This window comes from Zasmidium cellare, assembly GCF_010093935.1.
Source record: "Zasmidium cellare ATCC 36951 unplaced genomic scaffold M409scaffold_1, whole genome shotgun sequence".
In the NCBI taxonomy this organism is placed as follows: Eukaryota; Fungi; Ascomycota; class Dothideomycetes; order Mycosphaerellales; family Mycosphaerellaceae; genus Zasmidium; species Zasmidium cellare.
The window spans coordinates 1,881,293-1,900,199 of NW_022986945.1; the positions used below are offsets into that span (position 1 = coordinate 1,881,293).

Sequence of the window (18,907 nt, forward strand, 5' to 3'; positions counted from 1 at the left end):
CGTCACCTGCGGCATCTTGCTCCGGTTCAGGATATAAGATCGTCACCTCATACGATCAGAAAGGTTTCCTGACGACAGCCACGATTGAAGACGGAGTATCTACTGGATGGGATGACAAAGGCCTACCAACGACGGTGTATCCTTCCAACTGCATGGCGACGAATCCACCAATGCGCAATCTTGCGGCTGGCGAAGCCCTGGCAATGGAGAGGGTGGCGTCGACCACCGAGTCGTCAGAGCTGCTGCTGGCGACAGCCGACGCATCTAGCCTCATAACGGCCCAAGTCACACGCACGTCAGATTCCAGGGCCCTTGTCCCTTGGCTTGCAGCGTTCTGTACATTGTTTGTTGCATCAGCGATGGGAATGATTCTGGCATAGCGACGGGACAAAGCATTAGACGGGCGTTTTGGATCTTCTTGGGACAGCAGCGTCATGTGGTGTACAGGGACAAAATGGGAACTGCACGGAATCGGCAGGAGAGGCCGAGAAAAGTACAGCTGGATAGTCTACGAGTAATGTGAACAGATCACGAGTATCATACGAGCATACGCACCACGACCTCTTTCGCAAGCATTTCTCCACTAACACTATCCCATCGGCAAGCTATACCGACGCCAGTCCGGACTATCCCGCCGTTTTCAACTCTCGTGATGCTCTGGTGACAGGGATTCGCATCGGCGGCGTTCCAAAGGATGCATGAGCAGTAAGAAAGTACCGCAATGTTCATAATCTCGAGTACGCAACACATCTGTACCAAGTGCACAGTAATGAGACTTGCAAAGCGCACGAGGACGAGTTGTCAGCGCGAGCACTGGCGTACCACGGGACTGTGCCCATCACATGAACAGACGCCACCCCCAGAAATATCCAGCCCCCTCTTCGTCCGTCCTCTCTCCGCAAGATCGACGGGTCCTCGTGGCGATGCATTAGCGTCAGGAACAGGTACATGCGTTCGAGGACAGCTCTGTGCTATGCCGGTGAAAACCGCGATGCCCTGCGTGGTTTTTACCAAATTTTTACTTGAGAAGTGCATGAAAGGTGTCTTGAACGCGCATTGCGTGATTTGAATAAGACTCCGTCGTTCCTCGACTGGATTGCGTGAGAGATTTCTTATAATCTGGTATATTCCCTTGCTGCTCGTCCAGGCGGGGCATCTTTTTCCTATCACCCACCTCCTACTATACTCCCAGTGTCACGGCCACATCGTCGACACGCTCCAACCACAGCGCCAGCCAGGCTTATCACAGTGCTCGGCAGCGGCTATTGGACCACAGGTAGGTCTCAACGCCCCGAACGAGGCACATAAGCAAGCTGAGCCTCTGCGGCCTCGCGCTGGCTCGAATTCTGCTGCAGCGCCGCGATTCGTGTCTGCTGGTCCCTGAGGGCGGCAGTAGGAGCACGGCGGCGACGGGTGAAGCAGCTCGTGTCTGAGCCTGACGTCTGACCCTAGTTGGCCACTGATAAGAGCGACCAAAATAGGTCGTACTGCGCCTTTGTTGTTCGCGTGTTGCTGAGCGTGTTGCTGCTGCTCGTTGCTGCTGCTGTTCCGCTTTGGTGGCATTCTAACAGACCTCACAGCTTTTCAATCCTCTTGAACCCCACCACCGCCACTCCTTCGCATACCACACAATCGCAAGATCCTGGCAGTATGGCAGAACAGACGAACGGCACCGCCAATGGCGACGTGCCCAAGAACAAGCTCCTGGACACTGTCGCAAGAACGCCAGGACGACAGCCTTCACCGCAACCCACTCATCTGAGCGTTCCTGGAGCGATACCTCAACGTCCGCATGTGCTTCACGAGAAGGGCTCCGGCTATGTCGCGCCCAAGTTCGAAGGCAAGGTGCAGCAGATGGAGGAGGTCATGGATGCTGTAGAAGAGAAGGGCTTCATTCCGGGTGATCTGGTCGAGCCCGAGACCAAGTGGTTTTACAACGAGCTCGGCATTGACGACATGTACTTCAGTACAGAGGCCGTGGACGCCATTGTCAGCCATATCCACTCGCTGTATGCTGCCAAGGTTGCGGCGTATGCGAGGGACGACAAGAAGCTCGATATCAGACTCGACAAAGAGGCCACCGACCATGCGGTGTACATTGACACCAGTGTACCTGGCATCAGTGTGCACAATGGCTCTGGTTTCGAGCAGAGGCTTGAGCAGAAGTACCTGGACGGTAGCAGAGGCCTCAGCAGCTACCGCGTGGAGTCCTTCAGATCACCTAGCAAGATCCCAGGCGGTGACGACCAGTCGCTTCGATGCTACTTCGTCTACCAGTCCTCCTTCAAGAACAAGAGCCCTCGGCCAGACGAGACAAAGGTAGAAGAGCTGGGAGATGAGCGATTTCTACAAAAGACGACCAGCAACACTCGCGAAATCTATCAGAGCGTGATGGATGCGGTCGTGCAACGAACAGGTCCAGTGATTGACATGTACGATGTCGAAGGCTCTCGCGAGAAGAGACTGGTCGTTGGGTTCAAGCAAGGCTCTGCTCTGGGCTTGTTCGCAGCGCTGAGTGACTTGTACCACTACTACGGACTGACCTCGTCGAGGAAGTACGTCGAGCAGTTCAGCAACAGCATCACGATCATGTCGATCTACCTTCGACCCTCGCCGAACGTCGCGAACAAGCACCCACCGATCGAGGCCAGCATTCACCAGGTCATGAAGGAGATCTCGCTGCTTTACTGTATCCCACAGAACAAGTTCCAGCCACATTTCACCAGTGGCAGACTCTCGCTACAAGAGTCGATCTACGCTCACTGCGTCTGGGTCTTTGTCCAGCACTTCCTGAACAGACTTGGAAACGAGTACAACACGCTTCGATCTGTGCTGGATACGAGCAATAGCGTACATGCTGAGCTTCTCACCAAGCTCAAGAAGAGGCTGCGTACAGAGACGTTCACGGCCGACTACATTCTCGAGATCATCAACCAATACCCAGACCTCATTCGATCATTGTATTTGGCGTTCGCAAGCACCCACTACGTTCAGACCCGCGGTGAGCAGGACGACTTCTTGCCCACACTCTCGTACCTGCGAATGAAGGTCGACCGAGTGCTTAGCGACGATGAGCTGAAGGACATGATCTCGAAGACCGCCATCAACGAGCACCACGAAATGGTCATGACGGCCTTCCGCGTGTTCAACAGTGCAGTCCTCAAGACCAACTTCTACACCCCGACCAAGGTCGCCCTCAGCTTCCGCATGAACCCATCTTTCCTGCCGCCAGAGGAATATCCACAGCCTCTGTATGGCATGTTCCTGGTCATCAGCTCGGAGTTCAGAGGATTCCATCTTCGTTTCCGAGACATCGCGCGTGGTGGCATTCGCATTGTGAAGTCTAGGAGCAAGGAGGCGTATGCCATCAACGCACGATCTCTGTTCGACGAGAACTACAACCTGGCGAACACTCAACAACGCAAGAACAAGGACATCCCTGAGGGTGGTAGCAAGGGTGTTGTTTTGCTCGACATTCAGCATCAGGACAAAGTAGCGGTGGCCTTTGAGAAGTACATCGACAGTATCATGGACCTGCTTCTTCCACCTACCAGCCCTGGTATCAAGGACCCCATTGTCGACCTCCACGGCAAGGAAGAGATCATCTTCATGGGTCCTGATGAGAACACTGCAGACCTCGTCAACTGGGCAACAGAACACGCAAAAGTTCGAGGGGCACCCTGGTGGAAGTCGTTCTTCACTGGCAAGTCGCCCAAGTTGGGAGGTATCCCTCACGATTCGTACGGTATGACGACGCTGTCCGTTCGCGAATACGTCAAAGGCATCTACAGGAAGCTCAACTTGGACGAGACTCAAGTGCGCAAGTTGCAGACTGGTGGCCCAGACGGAGATCTCGGCTCAAACGAGATTCTGCTCGGCAACGAGAAGTACGTCTCGATTGTCGATGGCTCTGGTGTGCTTGTCGACCCCAACGGTCTTGATCGTTCGGAGCTGTTGCGCTTGGCCAAGGAGCGTAAGATGATCGTCAACTTCGACATCTCCAAATTGTCAAAGGATGGCTACCGTGTGCTTGTCGAGGAAAACAACGTCAAACTGCCATCCGGAGAGACCATCAACAACGGCACAACCTTCCGCAACACCTTCCATCTCCGCGATGCTGAGAATTACGACGTCTTCGTGCCTTGTGGTGGCCGCCCCGAGTCGATCGACTTCACCAGCGCAGGCAAGCTTATTTCCAAGGGCAAGCCAACCATCCCCTATATCGTCGAAGGTGCCAACCTCTTCATCACTCAAGAGGCTAAGTTGCGTCTCGAGAAGGTCGGCTGCATTGTCTTCAAGGATGCTTCGGCAAACAAGGGAGGTGTCACCAGCTCGTCTCTGGAAGTACTCGCATCGCTGTCGTTCGATGACCAGAGCTTCATCGAGAACATGTGTGTTGGTGCGGATGGCAGCGTGCCCCAATTCTACCAGGACTACGTGCGTCAAGTGCAGAAGGTCATCCAAGAAAACGCACGTCTGGAGTTCGAGGCTATCTGGCGCGAGCACGAACAGACTGGTGTGGCGAGGAGTATTCTGAGTGATCAGCTCAGCACTGCCATCACGAAGATGGACGAGGAACTGCAGGGAACGGAGCTGTGGGATAACATCCCTCTGCGGAGGAGTGTTCTCAACGACGCACTACCGAACCTGCTCTTGCAGAAGATCGGTCTGGAGAAGATCCTCGAGCGGGTGAGTTCATGCATCATGCCCGTCATTCAACCACAATGCTAATATTACATGACAACAGGTCCCAGAGAACTACCTCCGCGCCATCTTCGGCAGCTTCCTCGCCAGCCGCTTCATCTACACCATGGGCATCTCGGCCTCGCCCGTCAGCTTCTTCGCCTTCATGAACGAACGCATGGCACATCTGGTCAACGGCGTGCACTAGAGAGGCATTTCGGATGCGAATTCGGCGATCGTGGCGCTCTGGTAGGGTAAAAGTTTTCGATATGAAATGAAAGGGAATGAGGAATTTTGTGTGTGTGGGGAATGTGGAGTCTGGGTGAGCGAGCAGCAAGCCATGTGCATTCTTGGGGGTTTGATGAACTCATAACAATCGGGTAAACATCAGTGATTGGGGGAGTTGGGATGGGGTATAGGTTGTATGGAACGCGCTATTTGTACGTGCGTTTGTTTTTGTTTCTTCTTGTCACGTTTATTTCTGTTGTGTCTACTCTTTCGAGTCTCGTGCTTGGGTCGAGGAGCCTTTTGAAGTATCCAACAGACATGTACGTCCCTCCCTGCACATTTCGCCTACGAACATCATCGCTGACCTCCCGCTCATCCAGACGCCATCCTCTTCGGCCCTTATTGAGGCTCATCACCAACAATGGCAAAACTCAAACCCGAGGCCGAACCCACCCGTCCCAAGAGCACGCGTATCCGACGGCTCGAAGTCATGAAACAGCGAGAGGAACTCGGGAAAAAGTATACTGATGCCGGGGTGAAGAAGACGACGGCTAGGAAGACGGGTGCTGCTGCTAAGCCGAAGGCGAAGAGTACCGCTGCTGCTGCGAAGAAGAAAGCTGCACCAAAGAAGGCTGCCGCTCCGAAGAAGGCTACGACGAGTAAGGCGGCCCCAAAGAAGAAGGCCGCGACGACTAAAGCTGCACCTAAGAAAGCTACTGCCACGAAGAAGAAACCTGCCGCTACGAAGAAGACGACCAAGAAGACCATCGCAAAGAAACCCGCGCCTAAGAAGAAGCCGACCACCGCATCCAGAACCTACATGTATCCCAGGCAATCCACTGCCCTCGCTCAAGCAGCCCAGTCTACCTCGCCGATGAGGACCATAGGCTACGCGGAACCGGTACAGATGCCCTCCTATCTGAGAGAAAGGATGGGGGAAATGGAGTACATTGGGCATGAGCCTCCGTCGCAAGCCAACAACATCTCACTCGGCCTCGACGACCGCCCCCACGCCTACAGCAGAGGCTTCAATCCCTCAGGTGGCTGGCCAACCCAGTCCGCCAGGCGAGGCGGCAAGCAGCGCACGACCAGCTTCAGCGGGCATGGCGTTTACCATCCCACCGGACCCGTCAGACCTCTCTCCACAGTCAAATCCACGACGACCAACAGCAAGTCCAAGCGACAGCCCGGCGTCTACTACCCAACCAGCACCCCCTCCACCAGCGACAACGACACCCCCTGGAAAGAAGGCGACGACGACGGGCGCTTCCCCATCTTACTCAACGCCCGCGCCTACCCCCTCGGCGGCGTCGAGCTGATCCGCCAACTCTACAGCGCCAAAAACGTCGGCTTCGCCCGCCCACGCGCCCTCGAAAAACAGCACAACGTCGTCGTCAGCGGCAAAGACCTCCGCAACGAACCCCGCCACAAAACGAACCTCCACTGCGATGCCTGGGAGTTCGGCGGTGTGGCGCTGGAGCGTTTGCTCGACACCGACCCCGGACAGGCACGCGCGGATATCAGGGCCATTGAGTTGGCGATGTATGGCCCGAGGGGGAAGCCGCGCAACAAATCTGACGTTGCGGAAGGTTTCATCGACGCCGGCGATCATGATGAGGATGGGTTCGATCCTTTGCTCGAGGGCCTTCAGGAAGAATTCGAAGACGACGATGAGCCCACCCTCAGCGCCGGAACTATCACCGCGCGCGCCATGGCCGTCGGTGGCAGAAATCTCGTTCGTCTGGTCAGAGACCAGCGCAACGAAGGTCTCGCGACGCTGCTGGAGTTGGAGAAGGAGGCGAGGGAGGAGAAGAAGGGGAAGGGAAAGGCGAAGACATCTTCTCCGCCGAAAAGAAGGGCAGGACGAAGGGCGCCCGTTCGGTCACCGGCGAAATCTACCATAGCACAGGCGCAGGAGAAGAAGACGGCGACGAAGAAGGGGAAAACGCCCTCGCCTAAGAAGTCTGGAAGAAAGAAGTGAGTGGGGCGTAAAGGGGGCGAGTGAAGCGGTCTTGTTTTCTATTTTCGTTTGTTTCCGGATTTCCTTGAGGGTTGTTTTCCTTGGGTTGGGAGAAGGTTTCTTGTGGTAAATTAGTTTCATATCTCTCGCAATGAAGGGCTCGCGGAGAAAGGATCAAAGATTGGGGGAGAAGGGGCATCCGTAAAGTGTTTTCATTCATTCGCTGCATTCCTTGATGTCAAGCTTGCATCGCATCTAGGCCACTGCGCTATGAAAGCCTATGTGCAGTCCCATTCTCAGAGTCCGCTAGACCAACAGCCATGCAGGCCACAATGCGTTCATCCATGTGACATCCATGTGACATCCATGCAGCCTGTCCTGCCCGGTTTTTCAATCAATCATCCATCATCATCAACAGTCGTCCCTGCACTCTCATGCAAGTACCATGCCAGCTGCTCCCCAATCACATGTCAAGCAGCTCCTCCGCATAGTCATCCAACCAGATGATCTTGAATTTCTCGCCCCAATAGCGCGCCAATTCCTTGTACTGGCCGTTGATTCCTTTACTCCAAGTGACAAGTTCCACATTCCAACCCTTCTGCAAAGCTCGTTGTGCCATCTTCAGGAATCCTGCGCTGTACTCCGCTTGAGCAGCATCTCCAGTCGCCAACACCATCGTAGAAGGTTCGTCAAAGTCAACGATAGACTCCATCATCTTCAAGTGCAAGACCTCATCAACACCTTGCTCAACCCAAGCATGCTTAGCGTATTGCGGCGTGTTCGTTTCCGAGCCACTACCACTTCCGTTCCCAATAACCACTTTCGAGGCTGGAGAACCGGCGCTAACGACGACCGCACTGGACGGAGGGGCCACTTTCGTGGACCGACCATACGTGCGGCGCTCGAGTTCCTTGAAGTATATTTGGCGATCTGTGAGTTCGCGGGCCTTGTAAACCTTGTCCAAGATGGAGCATTCGTAACCAACGGCTTTCGCCTTGTCGAATGCTGAAACGTATGGCTTCGAGCCAACCAGGGCTCGCTTGGCGATTGGGCGGCGCCTCTCCATGAGGAGCGCCAAAGAGTCGAAAGACATGTCGGCTTGCTGCATGTGTCTCATTCGAGGAATGTTGCGTGTGAATTTGAGTTGATCGTTGAAGCCGATGAAGATGTTGCTGGCATCGACGAAGACATGGATACCGGCTGGATTGTCGTTGTGGGTCGTCAAGTTCATTGGGTTGACCAAGTACCTGCGATCCTCAGGAAAGTCATTAATCAATTTCACCAAAAAGAAGAGATTGCGATCTTCTCCAGTGCGATAGCTCATTGGGCTGATGACATCTTTTGGCGGCGACGACTTGGCATTGGCGAGCGGCAGCGTGGCTGTGGCAGGTCGGTTTCTGTTGGGCATGGGGCTGATGCTGGATGGAAGAAGGTTAGGAGCTGGCGTGTAGTTGAGGTTAGTAGATTGGCCGCGTGGGCCAGCCTGGCCAGCTGGAGTAGGTTTCGTCGATGGCTGGGAAAGCGTTGCGGCGGGTCGACTTGACTGCTGCTGAGGAGGAATCATGCGAGGTTTTGGCGATGGTGTATCTGGGGCGTTCTGCTGCTTGATGCCTGCAAGAGCTTGGGTCACCGCGTTGACTGCTTGTTTGACAGTCGCTGGTGGGCCCATTGGTGAATCATGTCCGAATAACAGCTCTGCCGTCGAGGCAGTCGCGGGTTTAGGACGCTTGTCGGTCTCTGCTGTGCTGCGCTTGGGAGCTGGAGCAGTGTGGGCGACATCATAAGCTGGTGTTGCTCTTGCTGGGCTGCCCTTGTTGGCTGGATCTGGTGCAGATTCAGATACGGGTGCGTTATTGACCATTTGGGCGTCGAGGAGCTTTCTCTGCTTTCTTCTTGCTTTCTTTCGCTGATTCTTTGTCAGAGACGTAGCATTTGGAAGACTGCTAGCCTCCTCGCACGAGTTGTCGCCGCCATCTGATAGCTGAACGTTTGTATGTGATTTCTTGCTCGTGTGTGTGTACGCTGCACCATCTGAAACATAGCCGTACTGCTTGGGCGAGCCATAGGATGTCTGAAATGCACTCGATCTGGTCGAGTCTGGATCGATGCTCGGGGCGCCTAAGAATTGCCACACTTTGGCGAAATCTCCCAGCGTCCCAGGCTGCTTGGCCAAGTCTCCGCCATCGGTGTCGCTGGCTGCTGCGCTGTCTACTCTTGCGGCGCGGGGATTGAAGGTCTCTTCGTCGAAAGTGAATATGGCGTCGTCGCCAAGGAGTGACGGTGGGGTGAGGCTGTTCGCGAAGTCGAGCACAAGAGAGAGGTCCCACGGCTTCGAGTGGGTGGTGGTCGCCGTCATGGGCGGCGGTGAGGGTTGTGGTCTAGCGATGGGGTGGCGCGGTGGTGGTGTGAGGGAGGTTTTAGAGGTCGTCGAGGAGAGAAGCGGAGGACAACAGCGGCTTGTTCCGCTTCTTCATGCTGCGGAAAGTGAGGTTTGAAGTGGAAAGAGCAACAGTGAATGTCGAGGGCGCATATAGTCATTGCCAGGGCCTGGTGGTCCGAGCTCCCGATTGCCACCGCACGTGATCGTAGCTTCACGTCACTCGATTACTATTTGCGCTATCATCCCCAGAATACCATCCCCTTCCATGGCTCTCGTTGACCGACAGCTACAACAGTATGACCATGCCTATTGGGAGAGTGCAAATCGAGACCTCGCGCGAAGAGCAGCGCCAAAACACCACAGCAGCCAGATGCCGATAACGCCCCCTACACCCAAGCCTCCCAGGACAGAAACGCCCTTCCCGATGCCTAGATTCACAAACATCGGGTGAGCGAATATAACCGCACCGGCAGCGAAGCATGAGCGAAAGAGATCATTCGCCGCGAATAGACTGCATACACGTTAGCACTCTTCACATCTAAACCGTTGTCATCCCCGTTCCTCGCAAGCTGTCCAAGCCATCTGAATTGCAATCCAGAGCTCGGTCGCTCTAAAAGTCTCGGGGATGACAGTGCCATGCGCTCCCCTGAGAGCGGAACGACAAGGGCATTGAGTATATCTCGCTCACGAACGTACCTGGCTGCGTATTGCGGATAAGACATCGGCAAATACAAAAAGACCGCAATAAAGATCAAGAAAGCTCCACCTGCGAAAATCGCGTTTCCAATCATGGGCACAATCCAGTGGATGCTCGCTCTCGCCGTCCACGCGAAGATGAATAGCCCCACAGGAAGCGCGAACGAGCCGTAAAGTCCTGCTATGAGGTTGAACTCTTGCGGCTGAGGGCCCTTCTTCATATACACCGGCTTCACGTACATCCCCATGTATAAGACGAAGATGCCAGCGCCGATGAAGGTCCCGACTGCGATGGGGATGAACGATAGGCCCACTTCTCCGAGATTGAACCCGTAGCTTCCGGCGTACACGATTGGGAATGCCTCGAAGAAGGAGTAGTACGTGCCGTAGATGTACATGATGTAGAGGTGAGCGAACATAATGGCGGGGTCTAAGCAGGAGATTTCGATCGGTTTGAGAAGGGCGTCACGAAGTACTGATCCGACTGCAAGATTGGCTTGTCTGATCTCGGACTGGGATTTGAAGTTCTTCTGACCGGTCAATTTGCGCAGCCTTTGTGCTCTTCGCAGCAAGATTTTTGGCGCCGAGGTTTCAGGAAGTGCCAGCCACATCAAGACGAGGGCTGGTGCCGTAATCCAGACGATCACCCACAGCGACCAGTGCCAGTCCTCATTCATGACCGCGAAGGCTGACAAGGTGGGTGAGAATGCCGGAGCGGTAAAGGCGGCTATCATCCACACGGTGAGGCCGAGAGGAAGAATGTGAAAGGGATAGATGTCCTGTATCGAGGCAGGGCCGGTCCCGACGGCTGGCGATCCCACAAATCCAGTAAGGAACCTCAACGCCATGAGAGCAGAGTAGTTGTTCACCACCGCAGTTGGTATCGAGAGGATCAGGAACAGCGTCGTGGGGATGATGTACGGTATGTTGCGACCCAGAGCAGGCACCTCACTTAGCGGGGAGAAGAGCATCGGTCCCAAACCCGCGCCAAGGACCTTCAACCAATGTCAGCAATGGGAAAATCGAGCCTCTTGCGAGCAAACATACATAAAGAGCCAGCCCCAAAGCCGCCTTGGGGACACCAACGCCAAAAGCCTGCATCACGCCCTGCTCACTAGGCGTATACATCGACGACACACCATACACCGCAAACGTCATCCAGAACAAAACAAACGTAATCCACGCTCGCTTGCCCACCGAGAAATTCTGGGGATTCTCAGGGTCGTCAGCTCCATACCAGTCGACGAGGATGACCCCGTCAGGCGCAGCCTTTTCTGCATGCCCCTCAGATTGCTGATCGTTATCGGAGCCTTTCTCGATATCCTCGTTCACGGGCTTGGGCTTGAGACCGGCGGGGATCTCGAAGCCGGCTTTTTCTTCTGGGTAGCGAAGGGAATTTGGTGTCCAGAACTGCCGGACGAGTTGTCCCAAGGGGGCGTCTCTGAGGGTGTCCATGGACTGCTCAGGTCCTGGAAGCCGTCACTCGTCTTGCCGTCAACCGCTGACGCCCTGAAGTGCGGAAGGCCGCCCTTATGAAGCCTCGATTTGTCTCCATGGAACCCTCGCATCATTACCAAGACTGTACCCTTCGACATCCACATCTCTCACTCAGCTTTCGATGCCATTCCTGGAGTCGTAGGGTGCAGAGTGCTTGAGCCTTGGATTAGTATGCAAGATCTCACTGTCGTATATCGGTCCGCTGTCAGCCGGTGTCACGGCGGTTGCTCGACGTGTGGTCACCGACTACAATGACCTTGAAGTACGCTGTAGCGGCGAGCATCAGTTGAACTACTTTTGTTGTTTGCATCGTTGGGAATGGCAATCTGTATCAAAGCTTTCACCGAAGAGGCGATCGGATTCTAGTCTCAAGGCCCATTCAGGCTACTATTACCAGCCCTCATCGATCCATACCGCCCAACGAAACACAAACACAAGAGTAGGATCATTTGACGACCGTCCGACCACAAGGCTGACGCCAAGCTTATCTCAAAGTCAGAACCATAGATTCTTGAGAAGGCCCTACGATTAGTAAACGCCGGACTCAAAGAGTCACGTCCGCCGACGACGATGTCCGTCGACTTGGCTATGACATGCCTGCCCTAAAGATGGAGAATTGGTGCATGGCTATTGCATGTCAGGTCTGGCGTCTCGGGAAGATGGCATGTTGCTGGAGATCAGACAGTCCGATGGGTCTGGTTACCACTTATCTCCTATCTACTTCTTTCATGAGCCAAGAACACATTCGACAGCCCCTGTGAAACGCTCGAGATACACTGGCAACTAGTAAATCAAAAGCACTCCCGCATATATCGTGGTCATGATCAACGGAGCGTGTAAACTCGACCCTCCCACGGCCGTAACCTGTCGCCCCCGCTGACATCGAGGACATTGCTTAACAACAAATCCGTCTTACCATTCATCCCGACGCACGGGAACTCACTATCAGTAGCGGAGAAATTGCAAACAACCAATGCGCTCCTGCTCTTCCCGTGCTTGACGAATGACATGACTTTCTCATTCTGTCTATCGACAAGCTCGAAGGTGCCGTGGACCAGTACATCGGCATGCTCCTTGCGGAATTGCAGCATGTGTCTCCAGAAAGCGAGGACAGAGTCTTTGCTCTTGGTCTGTTGAGTAACGTTGATCTCGGTTGTGGATGTGTTGACGCGCATCCAGGGCTGCACGGAATCATCGGTGAAGCCACCGTTGCGGCTGGCATCCCATTGCATTGGTGTGCGGGCGTGGTCGCGGGAGAGATGTTGCAGCGAGGCTTTGGCTTTTGCAAGCTCAATAGCATTGTTTCCACTGCGCTCGGCGACCATGTTGTAGTAGTTGGATGAGTCGACGTCTTTGTACTCGTCGATCGACCACTCTTCGGGCATGTTGACCATCCCTATCTCCTGGCCCTGGTACACGAACAAGGTACCTGACAAAGAAGCGAACAGCAACGACAGCATCTTGCCAGATCGTTCCCTCCACTCAGGACTATCGTCGCCGAACCTCGACACGGATCGTGCTTGATCGTGATTCTCGACAAACGAGCTTGTCCACGCATCGGTGCCATCGAGAAGTGCTTGAGTACGTGCGATGGCGTCTTTCAGATCTTGGAGTTTGTAGGCAAAGGGCTCAGTCTGGTACTTGAACACTTTCCCCTGACCCGTGTCGACGACGTCGAATTGAAAGACCATATTTAGACGCTTGTTCGACGCTCCAACATACTCGAGTACAGTTGAAGAATCCGCCGTGAAGGGACACTCGCCAACAGTCATGGCGTCGTAACGAGAAAGAATAGCATTCATCTCCGAAAGATACTCGTTCATCCGCGGTCCATTGCAATAGACGAGGCCAGCTTCCTGCCACTCTGCAGAAGGGTCTGTAATGGGAGCATCGGGTAGGCCTGGCGGTTTACTGTACATGTTGACCGTGTCTACTCGGAAGCCATCGACGCCTTTCTCCAACCAGAACAGCATCGCGGATTCATAGATAGCCCAGCGAGCTTCTTCGTTATCCCAATTGAGATCGGGCTGCTCCGGGCAGAACAGGTGAAGATAGTACTCCTCGGTCGTATCGTCCCATTGCCATGCGCTGCCACCGAAATTGGAGCGCCAGTTGTTGGGTGGTTTCCGTTGGCCATTGACGTACTTCGCAGGCTTCCAAATGTACCAGTCGCGCTTTGGATTTGACTTGGACGATCGAGACTCTTTGAACCTGTTCAGAAGTTTGTCAGGACTGGTAATGAAAGGAAATGGTGATAGAATGCCCAAAATACCAAGCGTGTTGATCAGACGTATGATTGACGACCAGGTCGAGAATAATACGCATCCCTCGATCATGAACTTGTGCAACAAGCTCCTCCATATCCTCGACGGTGCCATAAGGAGCATGGACGCTTTCATAGTTCGAGATGTCGTATCCCATATCCACTTGTGGGCTTTCGTACATTGGGCACACCCATATCACGTCCACTCCAAGACTTTGGATGTAGTCGAGCCTTTGTATGATGCCTCGAAGGTCTCCGATACCATCGTTATTGGAGTCCTGAAAGCTAGTGGGGTAGATTTGATAGACGACGGCGTTCTTCCACCATGGATGCTGCGTGATAGTCATGATTAGGTAGGTGAGGAGTGCAAGAAGCGAGAATGCTGAAGGGGGAAGACATGGTGACAGTAGGCAATCGCTTTATCATGTTTGTGGCGTTCAGTGATCGTCGTTGATATCGCAGCGATGACTACGACGGAGTATTTCTCCAGGTATATCAGCGACATCAGTCTGGTCCAGAGGACGTGGCGTCGACATTGGGCGAGAGAAGGGGCGACGCCAGCCACGCTAGAGAGGTCAACGCCATCTCATTGGTGTCGATTTGGGCGAGGGATTCAGCGAGAACACCTCTTCTCATCAATCCTTCGTCTCTTTCTCCGCACTACCATCTCCATCTCCATCCCCACGGGGAACGGCGTATGGTGGACGATCGGGCCATGGGTCGATAGCACGGTCTCTCGCTGAAATATACGACGCCTTCATTCTCTTAGTGCGATATTGCATGTCCTCGAGCACGCTTCGGGCCAAACACTCTCGAACACAGATCATCTCGACAGCGATGAAGGAATTACCCAACGGACATATAAGACCCGAGCTATCACCCTCAAGATCATGACCTGTGCATCAGGACATTCCAAGCCGATCAATCATCCATCTTTACCCTCAACATCCAGCCGTTCATGATGGCGACTCTTCACACTGAGCCTCACACCACGGGACGGCGTGCCTCCATCGAACGACGAACAAGCGTAGTCGCAGAAGATGTCGCCCACCTTCCAGACGTCGACGCTTCCGTCGCCGACGATGCCGCCAAAGCCACCGAGAGCGAGACGTCCATGACCCTGATGCAAGGCATCAAGACATACCCCAAAGCAGTCGGATGGTCGATCTTACTCTCAACATGTATCATCATGGAGGGCTTCGACATTGTCTTGATCAACTCTCTATACGCTCTTCCAGCGTTCCAGCAACGCTTCGGCACTCGAGACAGCGATGGCTCCTATCAGATCTCTGCGGCCTGGCAATCTGGTCTGTCGAATGGTGCCCTCGTGGGAGAGATTCTGGGACTCTTCTTCGTGGGTGTCGTAGCTGAGCGCATCGGCTTCAAGAAGACGTTGATCGGGGCTTTGGTGCTTCTCACTGGATTCATCTTCCTCTTGTTCTTTGCTCAAAACCTTGCCATGCTCTTGGTCGGAGAAGTAAGTGTGCTACTCAAACGTCTACTGTGAACACGCCGGCTAATCAGGTTCACTCTCACAGATTCTATGCGGCATTCCATGGGGAGCTTTCCAAACCTTGACCACAACCTACGCAGCTGAGGTGGTCCCCGTCACTCTTCGCCCATACCTCACTACATATGTCAATCTGTGCTGGGTCATCGGACAGTTCCTGTCGTCAGCCGTCTTGAAAGGCGTCAGCGAGAAGACAGGATCCATTGGATACAAGCTGCCTTATGGACTGCAGTGGATGTGGCCCGTTCCTCTGATCATTGGGATTGCTCTTGCCCCAGAAAGTCCCTGGTGGCTTGTTCGAAAGGGCCGCAAGGAAGACGCCAAATAGCAGCTACTCCGCCTTACATCGCGTAAGCAGACTGATTTCGACCCCGATGCTACCATCAACATGATGGTCTACACCAACGAGCTGGAGAAAGAGCATGTATCTGGCGCACAGTATTGGCATTGCTTCAAGGGCGTGAATCTGAGGCGGACGGAAATCGTAACAATTGTATGGGCGATTCAGACTCTCTGTGGCGCATCGTCGTTTACCGGATATTCGACCTACTTCTTCCAGCAAGCCGGACTGGATACTTCGCACGCGTTTTCTCTCTCACTTGGACAGTATGCGCTTGGAGCGGTCGGGACTCTCCTATCCTGGTTCCTCATGGGCTGGTTCGGCCGCCGGACGCTGTACATCTGGGGCCAGGTGATCATGGCTTTGATCCTGATGATTGTTGGCTTCCTAGGCATTGCCCATGGCTCGGGAGCTCAGTGGGGCATCGGCGCCATGATTCTCATCTACACCTTCGTCTATGATGCCACCGTCGGGCCAGTCTGCTACTCTCTCGTAGCCGAGCTTGCGTCGACACGTCTCCGCAACAAGACCGTCGTTCTCGCCAGGAACTTGTACAACATCACCGGTCTGATTGCCAACATCCTCACTCCCCATATGCTGAACCCGACTTCCTGGAACTGGGGCGCAAAAGCCGGGTTCTTCTGGGGTGGAATCTGTGCACTGTGCGCTGTTTGGACGTTCTTCAGATTGCCAGAGTACGTTTCTGCAGTATTGAAACCTTGGTGGATATATTAGCTGACTGTTGCAACAGACCCAAGGGACGAACATTCGCCGAGCTCGACGTCCTGTTTCAAGCCAAGGTTCCAGCACGCAAGTTTGCGTCTACGGATGTTCTTGCACTGTCTGGATCGTCTGCGTCGTCGGCGGCGTTTCGCGCTGAGAAGTCCAAGTCCGTCCAGGAGACGATTGAACGGGTCGATAGCGAGTGATTGAACGTGCCTTTACCAAATCTTTAGATGAATGTACGACAGGAAATGGGAAACAGTACGAACATTACCACTTCAATCCGCTTTTCTTTTGTCCTCCACGGCGTCAAGAGTTCAGACAGCAGTAGTTCAAGTCCATCGGAGAACAAGGGGAGCATCTCGGACCGTGACCCCAAAACAGTGCCATCGGTTCCGTCAAGTGATCCGCTGTCGCATGTCGCTCTCCACACTCCACAGAATCCACCACACTATCTCCGAGTCAAAGTCGTCGTGGAACTCTCTCGGCATGAACAAAAACCACCGTGGACTCGGCCAGCGGAAAGCCACCGCCCTCAACAACACCTCCCTAGCTCTCCACGAAGGGGAACATTCACTTGAACAGCGCCTAACGTTCCGCGAAAGTCAGCATCTCACATTGACCCGCACCGGCTACGGCGGTTGTCGTCGGAATGCGGAATGTGTGGGTGTACCTGGAGTCGGAACTGGGGAAGACTACTGTCGGTTCATGGGTAGGATCGGGTCAGGATTCTTCGAACAACCGTGCCCAATGCCGAAGAATGGCTAAGTAACGACACGTCCCTTTGCGGGGGGGGAGTGGGTTCTCGCGTGGTTTCTTTTGATCTCAACTTCCTGTCTTACTGTTCTGCTCTGTGCGTGGGTTGTGTAGTTTTCGAAGATATGGTCTCCTCAGTATCGCTTTGCTGGCGGACCGCGAGCAACCTCACCAGGACTTCACCTCAGGTAGACCTTACTCCCAAATAGCACTACGACTTCGACAGCTAATCGATGGACAGTCCCGCCTCCTCGCACGAACATTCGCCTCCTCCTCCCGCCGCAATGAAATCAACAAAATCGTCCCTTCGGCCGAAGAAGCCCTCAAAGACATGCAAGGCGACTCGACGCTCCTCTGCGGAGGCTTCGGACTATGCGGAGTCCCAGACACGCTGATCAACCAAGTCGAGAAAATGCCCAATATCAGAAACCTCACGGCCGTGTCGAATAACGCCGGCGTGCCTGGATCCGGGCTGGGCAAGCTTCTGGGCACGAAGCAGGTCAAGAAGATGATTGCGAGTTATGTGGGGGAGAATAAGGTGTTTGAGAGCATGTATCTCAACGGGGAGATTGAGCTGGAGCTCACGCCGCAGGGGACTTTGGCGGAGAGGTGCTCTGCTGGCGGACGAGGGATACCTGCGTTCTACACACCAGCTGGATACGGGACCGTCGTCCAGACGGGTGAACTGCCCCTTCGCTACCGCAGTTCGGGCTCTGTCGCGCAATACACCACGCCCAAAGACGTCAAAGTCTTCAACGGCAAATCCTACGTCCTAGAGGAATCCATCAAGGGCGACTACGCCTTCGTCAAAGCCTGGAAAGCCGACCGCCTAGGCAACTGCATGTTCCGCTTCGCGGCCGCCAACTTCAACGGCGCCATGGCGCGCAACGCCAAAGTCACCATCGTCGAGGCCGAGCACCTCGTCGAACCCGGCGAGATCGACCCGGCCGCCGTGCACGTCCCGGGGATCTACGTGACGAAAGTCATCCAGGCGACCGCGGACAAGAACATCGAAAAAGTCGTCAACGCGAAGAGTCCCGAGGAGTTGAAGGCCGGCGCCCTGGGATCCGGCGATGCGGCGGGTAAACGCGAGCGGATCGTGCGTCGTGCTGCGAAGGAGTTCAAGAATGGCCAGTACGCTAATCTAGGCATTGGCATGCCCATGCTCGCGCCGACGTTCGTGGACCCCTCCGTGGAAGTCCAGCTGCAATCTGAGAATGGAATTCTTGGATTAGGTCCTTATCCCCAGAAAGGCCGCGAAGACCCGGATCTCATCAATGCCGGCAAAGAAACCGTCACGCTCCGCCCAGGAGCCGCATGTTTCGGCTCAGAAGAGTCGTTCGGTATGATCCGGTCCGGACGGATTGATCTCACCATCTTGGGGGCTATGCAAGTCAGCGCGAAGGGTGATTTAGCGAACTGGATGGTACCAGGCGTGAAAATGAAGGGATTCGGCGGGGCAATGGACCTCGTGAGTAACCCAGACAAAACGAAGGTGGTGGTGACGATGGAGCATACGGATAAAAAGGGGCGGGCGAAGATTCTGAATCAGTGCGCGTTTCCGTTGACGGGGAAGGCGTGTGTGAGTAGGATTATTACGGAGTTGGTAAGTGTTGCATCTGGTCTTCTTCTGTTGCTTGAACGTAGTACTTACTTTCTTGCTTTTAGGCTGTGTTTGATGTCGACTTCACGGATGGTCTAACGCTCATCGAACACGCTGAGGGCGTGACGGTTGATGAGATCAAGTCCAAGACTGAGGCGCCGTTCAAGGTCTCTGAGGAGTTGAAGGTCATGCAGCAGTAACGTGACAAAAAGGTGATCTCTATTGGGTTCCAGCAAGGCGTTCGGAGAGAAAGCACTCACACTTCAAG

General features: G+C 54.4%; 7 protein-coding genes across 7 annotated transcripts; 4 read left to right on the forward strand and 3 right to left on the reverse strand.

The window, feature by feature from the left end:
* Positions 1-1,650: 1,650 nt before the first annotated feature.
* On the forward strand, positions 1,651-4,891 carry M409DRAFT_62259 (uncharacterized protein; the record flags this gene model as incomplete). Its single annotated transcript, XM_033815097.1, has 2 exons — positions 1,651-4,689; positions 4,748-4,891. The coding sequence occupies 2 exons, from the start codon at positions 1,651-1,653 to the stop codon at positions 4,889-4,891; spliced, it is 3,183 nt and encodes a 1,060-aa protein (XP_033675013.1).
* Positions 4,892-5,332: 441 nt separating this feature from the next.
* Positions 5,333-6,892, forward strand: M409DRAFT_16396 (uncharacterized protein; the record flags this gene model as incomplete). The annotated part of the gene is made up of 1 exon (XM_033803603.1): positions 5,333-6,892. The coding sequence occupies one exon, from the start codon at positions 5,333-5,335 to the stop codon at positions 6,890-6,892; it is 1,560 nt and encodes a 519-aa protein (XP_033675014.1).
* A 442-nt stretch (positions 6,893-7,334) lies between these two features.
* M409DRAFT_62260 (uncharacterized protein) lies at positions 7,335-8,540 on the reverse strand (the record flags this gene model as incomplete). The annotated part of the gene is made up of 2 exons (XM_033815098.1): positions 7,335-8,225; positions 8,502-8,540. The coding sequence occupies 2 exons, from the start codon at positions 8,538-8,540 to the stop codon at positions 7,335-7,337; spliced, it is 930 nt and encodes a 309-aa protein (XP_033675015.1).
* A 1,017-nt stretch (positions 8,541-9,557) lies between these two features.
* On the reverse strand, positions 9,558-11,402 carry M409DRAFT_35229 (uncharacterized protein; the record flags this gene model as incomplete). The annotated part of the gene is made up of 3 exons (XM_033810361.1): positions 9,558-9,762; positions 9,948-10,942; positions 10,995-11,402. 3 exons carry the CDS (start codon positions 11,400-11,402, stop codon positions 9,558-9,560), a joined length of 1,608 nt encoding a protein of 535 aa, XP_033675016.1.
* Positions 11,403-12,268: 866 nt separating this feature from the next.
* Positions 12,269-14,054, reverse strand: M409DRAFT_62262 (glycoside hydrolase family 13 protein; the record flags this gene model as incomplete). Its single annotated transcript, XM_033815099.1, has 2 exons — positions 12,269-13,655; positions 13,717-14,054. 2 exons carry the CDS (start codon positions 14,052-14,054, stop codon positions 12,269-12,271), a joined length of 1,725 nt encoding a protein of 574 aa, XP_033675017.1.
* Positions 14,055-14,668: 614 nt separating this feature from the next.
* On the forward strand, positions 14,669-16,486 carry M409DRAFT_16399 (uncharacterized protein; the record flags this gene model as incomplete). Its single annotated transcript, XM_033803604.1, has 4 exons — positions 14,669-15,184; positions 15,246-15,512; positions 15,576-16,252; positions 16,309-16,486. The coding sequence occupies 4 exons, from the start codon at positions 14,669-14,671 to the stop codon at positions 16,484-16,486; spliced, it is 1,638 nt and encodes a 545-aa protein (XP_033675018.1).
* Positions 16,487-17,161: 675 nt separating this feature from the next.
* M409DRAFT_16400 (uncharacterized protein) lies at positions 17,162-18,839 on the forward strand (the record flags this gene model as incomplete). Its single annotated transcript, XM_033803605.1, has 3 exons — positions 17,162-17,224; positions 17,278-18,642; positions 18,705-18,839. The coding sequence occupies 3 exons, from the start codon at positions 17,162-17,164 to the stop codon at positions 18,837-18,839; spliced, it is 1,563 nt and encodes a 520-aa protein (XP_033675019.1).
* Positions 18,840-18,907: the final 68 nt, after the last annotated feature.